General features: G+C 40.8%; 1 protein-coding gene across 1 annotated transcript in view; it reads left to right on the forward strand.

Annotated features, from left to right (window-relative positions):
* Nucleotides 1–6,000, forward strand: part of MBOAT1 (membrane bound O-acyltransferase domain containing 1) — a 49,949-nt gene that overhangs the window by 21,761 nt on the left and 22,188 nt on the right. The window contains exons 3-5 of the mRNA XM_018555679.1: nt 231–308; nt 2,721–2,816; nt 5,801–5,856. Coding sequence (XP_018411181.1) covers nt 231–308; nt 2,721–2,816; nt 5,801–5,856 — 230 coding nt within the window. The remainder of the gene's footprint in view (nt 1–230; nt 309–2,720; nt 2,817–5,800; nt 5,857–6,000) is intronic.

Consider the following 6,000-nt stretch of genomic DNA (forward strand, 5'->3'; position numbering starts at 1 on the left):
CTGTATTCATCCTCAGTCACTGCGTGTGCATTCAGCGGTGGTACTTTCATAACATTTACTGTTGGTACCATCTACTCATGGTATACTGTTCTTAATGTATGCTCTCATATATCATCTATTGTTGTTTTACCTAGAATGGGTATAAACCTCTTTAACGCTAGACTGTTGCTGCTATCAAGTAGCTTTAATGGAAGCTAAGCAGTTAATGTACGTTTGTTTTTAAATCTTAGGTACTCTTTGCACATATTCACACTGGTACTTGTGTGCTACTTCATCATGATGAATGCAAGTCCAGAAAAAGTTCAAAGGTAAGGGTATAAGTGTTTTACATTCTTCACATCATAATCTGTTGTACATACTGCATGCATTGTATTAAATTTACATTAAAGGATACATTTTTTCCCCTCCCCCAATGTTAGTGCCAGCACTTACCTTAAATTATGTCTCTTAATCCGATCTTCTTCTTCTTTCCTGTCGTTTTCAGCCTTCACTCCAGCACTGCTGCGGGCCTCTGATCCAGCGCTGACTCCTCTGTGCTCGCTGGCACTTCCTGCCCCACGGTGTCTGCATGCGGGTGCACGCTGCCCATAGATTTACCTTGTGTCTCTCCTCGTCTCCCGGCCGAAAATCTGAACTGCGCATGCGCCCGCCCCAAGATCCTTTGCGGCTGCCCGAGATTTTTCAGATCACAATGCATGGTAGTGTGTTACCATTCATTGTGGCATTCTGCAGTGCTTGTGCAATGAAGCTGCATTGCTTTAGTCTGTTGGGGTGTCATCCAAAATGATTGGTGGCGCAATACACTAACGCTTATAACATGCATTGCAATAATGCACATGTTAATTCTACACAGCTGAAAAGTTTGAACTCAGTCAGGTCTGTTCTCTTCAGGGCTACTATGTTTAATAATACTTCATTTTCCTGATTGGTTTAAAAAGGCCCTAATTTTAGTGTTCATAAATGGACACAAATGGTCAAGTATATCTAAAACTAAAACTGCTTTTTTTGTTTTGTTTTGTTACGTTTTCATTAGATTGAGGAATTTATCAAAAGACTTCTATCGTGTTTTTTTGTGCCATTTGTGTCCCATTTCCCAGCCCCTCATACACAGCTACACTATATTACCAAAAGTATTGGGACGCCTGCCTTTACACGCACATTAACTTTAATGGCATCCCAGTCTTAGTCCGTAGGGTTCAATATTGAGTTGGCCCACCCTTTGCAGCTATAACAGCTTCAACTCTTCTGGGAAGGCTGTCCACAAGGTTTAGGAGTGTGTCTATGGGAATGTTTGACCATTCTTACAGAAGCGTATTTGTGAGATCAGGTACTGATGTTGGATGAGAAGGCCTCCGCTCTAATTCATCCCAAAGGTGTTCTATCAGGTTGAGGTCAGAACTCTGTGTGCAGGCCAGTCAAGTTCCTCCACCCCAAACTCGCTCATCCATGTCTTTATGGATCTTGCTTTGTGCACTGTGTGCAGTCATGTTGGAACAGGTAGGGGCCATCCCCAAACTGTTCCTACAAAGTTGGGAGCATGAAATTGTCCAAAATGTCTTGATATGCTGATGCCTTAAGAGTTCCCTTCACTGGAACTAAGGGGCTAAGCCCAACCCCTGAAAAACAACCCCACACCATAATCCTCCCTCCACCAAACTTTAAACTTGGCACAATGCAGTCAGGCAAGTACCGTTCTCCTGGCAAACGCCAAACCCAGACACGTCCATCGGATTGCCAGACAGAGAAGCGTGATTCGCCATTCCAGAGAACACGTCTCTACTTCTCTAGAGTCCTGTGGCGGCGTGCTTTACACCACTGCATCCGATGCTTTGCATTGCACTTGGTGATGTAAGGCTTGGGTACAGCTGTTCGGCCATTGAAACCGGCCTGAGCAACTGGCTGAGTTGCTGTTGTTCCCAGTTGATTCCACTTTGTTATAATACCACTAACAGTTGACTGGAATATTTAGTAGCAAGGAAATTTCACGGAACATCTGAATCCAATGATTTGGAGGGGTGTACCAATACTTTTGGCAATATAGTGTATCTCCAAAACAGGTGTCAACATTGGAAAATTTCCATGTAACATTCATACATTTCCCATCACTTTCTGTCCCAGTGACAATGGTTGTCAGGTTATTTAGAGAAGGTCAGGCCCCCCAGTGGGCACCCAAACCACAATATAAACTGAGACTGGTGTTAGCACTACCCCATTCTAGCCAAAACAGAAAGATTTTCAGCTTTAGGTATATTTTAACGGAAACTTGTCTTAACAAGCTGGTTCCAAGAATAAAATGTGGGTACTCTTTAAACATCCTGGCAGCCCTAAGAATGTATTCATTTGACTTCTTCCCGTAAAGTCAAGTACAGGCCAGCATACTCTGACCTCTTGAAACTTGCTATTGGCTGATCGCTGTGATTGACAGCCTCAGTGACCATTAGTAAGGCAGGAGAATGCTAGTATTAGTAAATATTGATTGTACAGTTCTCCAACGTTTACCCAGAAAGCATTCTATAACAAGCTTCTCTTTTCTGCAGGACTGTTATTTTTATCTGCCAGCTTGACCTTTTCTTATGGTTTTGGCCGTGTTTATACCAGCAAATGTCATAAACATAATTTTAACATGGATCAGTTTTTAGCTGTTTATATTCCTGCTTTTAATAATGTTGGAATAGATTAATCACTGGACCGTGACAATGTGTTTTTCTGTTGTTTTACAGGTACTCTTTTATAACTGCTTTGAGTTACCTAACATTGTGCCAGATTAACAGAGTATATATATTTAATTATGGCATCCTCACAACGGACTTCTCAGGGTAGGTACACACATCCAATATGTAACAGGAAATAACCTCTGAAATGTGTCATGTAATTGTAAAGCACAACTGTCAGTTACACAGATTAGAAAGTTGTTTGCTCAGCACTATTTTTGTATGTTAAAGTGCACTTGCCATAACAATACATCCTGTCATCAAATAGGAAGTATAATATGCCCTATTAAATGTATGAACATAACGGCTGTCTTACTGTATACCTCATCAACATGCTTACATAGCCCCTGAAAAACCTCTGCTGATACTGACTACTCAAGGTTGGTTGTTGCATGCGGTAGAGCACACACCGACATCCATTTCCGCATGACGATGCTTGGGCCTGGTGATTCATTGCTCAGGCACAGGGTGCTGCAATGTTGAGATGGTGGAATGGTATATCTAGTCTAGTAAGACCATAACTGGTGATGCTCAAGTCTACACTGAGCTGCAAGTACCTTTATGTTAATGCGCCCTGTGGTGTATATTATACAGAGTCTTTTTGTTTGTTGCCAGCATGCATAGTTAGTACAGATTTGCTTTCAGGTGAACCTGATCGATAAAGTATCTAAGGTAGCAACAGTGTGGAATTGCAGGTACCTTTTAGTCCCAGGCCCTTTTTCAGTATTCAGCGCTGAGGTACTTTGACATTTATTCAGTGATGCAACGCCGTACCAAAATCAATTGTATATCTTTTTTTGGGACAGTGCTTTCTTTTAGTGCTATTTAATCCCCACTGGGTTTTTTATTTTTTACTATATAAAGAAAAAAGTACCGAAAATATTGGGGAAAAAATAAACGGTTTTACCTACGCTATGCTATGAACCATTTCTGACCCAATTTTTTGGGTAAAATATAAAAGATGGGGTCATGTCGGGTAAATAGATGTCAAGCCATAAAATTGCATGTGTCCATGAAATTGCAAAAAACTACCATACCCTCTATTAGACCACTAAGAAGCTGATGAAGCAGATTGTGCTTCACCAGCGGCTACATCAGCTGGAGAAGTTACACACTGCAACTGGAAGTGATGTAATACACATTGCTTCTGCTTTCCGTGATCTAAGGGAAGATCAACTGCTGGTAGTGTGCAGGGCATCAGGTACCTTCTCATTAGCACTCTGTATGAGTTTTCCAAAGCTATCACATTTAATGAACTTTTGGCTGTTTGTACCCATATTGTGTCCCAGCCTGGCTGTTTATTATTATTATTATTATACAGGATTTATATAGCGCCATTAGTTTGCACAGCGCTTTACAATATAAGGAAGACATTACAGTCACAATACAATTTAAGACAAGATGGTAAGGAGGGCCCTGCCCGTGAGGGCTTACAATCTAAAAGGGAGGGGCAAGTGATACATGAGATTAGGTGTTTAGGACTAGTCCCCAGGTCCTGCTCCAACTTGGTCATATATGAAGGTTTTAGCAACAAATTTAGGTCAGATATAGGGAGGAGCCTAAGCTTGAAGATTGGGGGTCTTTCAAACACCTACTCGATTGTAATCCCTCACGGGCAAGGCCCTCCTTACCATATTGTCTTGAATTGTATTGTGATTGTAAGGTCTTCCTTATATTGTAAAGCGCTGCGCAAACTGTTGGTGCTATATAAATCCTGTATAATAATAATACTCTCAAAGGCAGTAATGAATAGAAATTATTCAGTCTGGTTACTCGTCCCTATGGCAATATTTTGATGCCTACATTTTAAAGCAATGTGGACCTAAAGCTCAACCAAGCATGAGGGACTGCATTAGGCTTGGGATATCATCACAGTGCTTCCAGTCAGCATATTCGAGGACAAACGTTTATCTTTTTTAAATGTGTTTAAAGGCTGGCTAAATGGGGGGTCAGAATATCAGAACTTTTTTTTTGTAAAATAACACTAAGTAGCCATTTTAGCTTTTTGCCAGGCTTTTGGGTTTACATTTAACAAGTTCACTGTGTAATAGCAAAGAGAATGTGATAGACCACTGATGTCTCCATAAGGAGGACCTATTAGACCCCTAGTTTCACATATGGAACCCAAAGAAGCACAGTTTGTGCTTCATCAGCATCTTCTCTGGCCACAGCAGCTGGATAAAGGACACACTGGAAGTGATGACACATCGCTTCCTCTTTCAGCAATCTCAGGGGAGATCAGCCGCTCGAAGTGTGCTGATCCCCTCTAATTGAGGTACACAGACCTGCTGTGCTCGTTAGGGGCCCACATGGGAGCCCCTATAGTCTGTGGCAGATGATTATCCCAGGCAGAGCCTGGGATAGTCTGTGGCAGATTACTATCTGCCCTGTGGCAGATGACTAGCCCAGGCAGAGCCTAGGATAGTAAGTGGTTAAAGATCTTACTATTACTGCACTTGAGTTGGTGTGCCCAGTTATGGATGGTACAAACCATCCAAAATATCCACTTGAATTCCAAGTTGTAATGCAACAAAACAGGAAAAACACCAAGGGGGTAAATACTTTTTCAAGTCATTGTATATGAGGGAGAACGTGCTTTTCTGAAAACCCCTGGACTTCTCCGGAGAGAATTTGTCAGTGTCATAATAAAGGTTAGCTAAATAAAAGGGAAATTCTTTGAGTATCTCTACAGAATTACTAGTGAGGGTGGTGAGTCTGATTTTAATAGAGATAGTAGTAAACGTTTGTTCTATACACTGTAAACGATTGACCAGCATAGTGTAAGGCATGTTGCTTTTAGCATAACATTTTTGTTTAGACCACATGAACTGGCGCTCAGCTACATATGTCAAGCAGAGGTCTAACTCAGTCTTAATTCTGTCAAGTCTACATTTAAATTCTTGATTAGGAATTTGTTTAAATTCTCAAGAGTTTACTTTACATTGTTGGGACGCTTTTTTTTTTCTTCTTCTTCTTTATGTTGCCTTTAGGAAGGAATTCTCCTCAAAGCATTTACACAGCCTTCAGCGTAGATTCATTAATAGGTGTGTTGGAATGTTTGGTGACGATAATGTATTTTTCTCTTGTAGACCATTAATGATTGTTACACAGAAAATCACAACACTAGCTTTCCAGTTACATGATGGTAAGTATGGACTTTTAACCAGAACAGTGAATTTTTTTTTTTTGTCAATGAGAGCGGAAGACTTTATCAGTAATAATAACCTGACAAAAGTAGTGAAAAAGTGTTTTGTTTGCAGTCTGTGTTAAAATAATTTGTCCATTCCTG

The sequence above is a fragment of the Nanorana parkeri genome, unplaced genomic scaffold (genome assembly GCF_000935625.1).
Source record: "Nanorana parkeri isolate BGI_ZX_2015 unplaced genomic scaffold, ASM93562v1 scaffold208, whole genome shotgun sequence".
NCBI classification, from domain to species: domain Eukaryota; kingdom Metazoa; phylum Chordata; class Amphibia; order Anura; family Dicroglossidae; genus Nanorana; species Nanorana parkeri.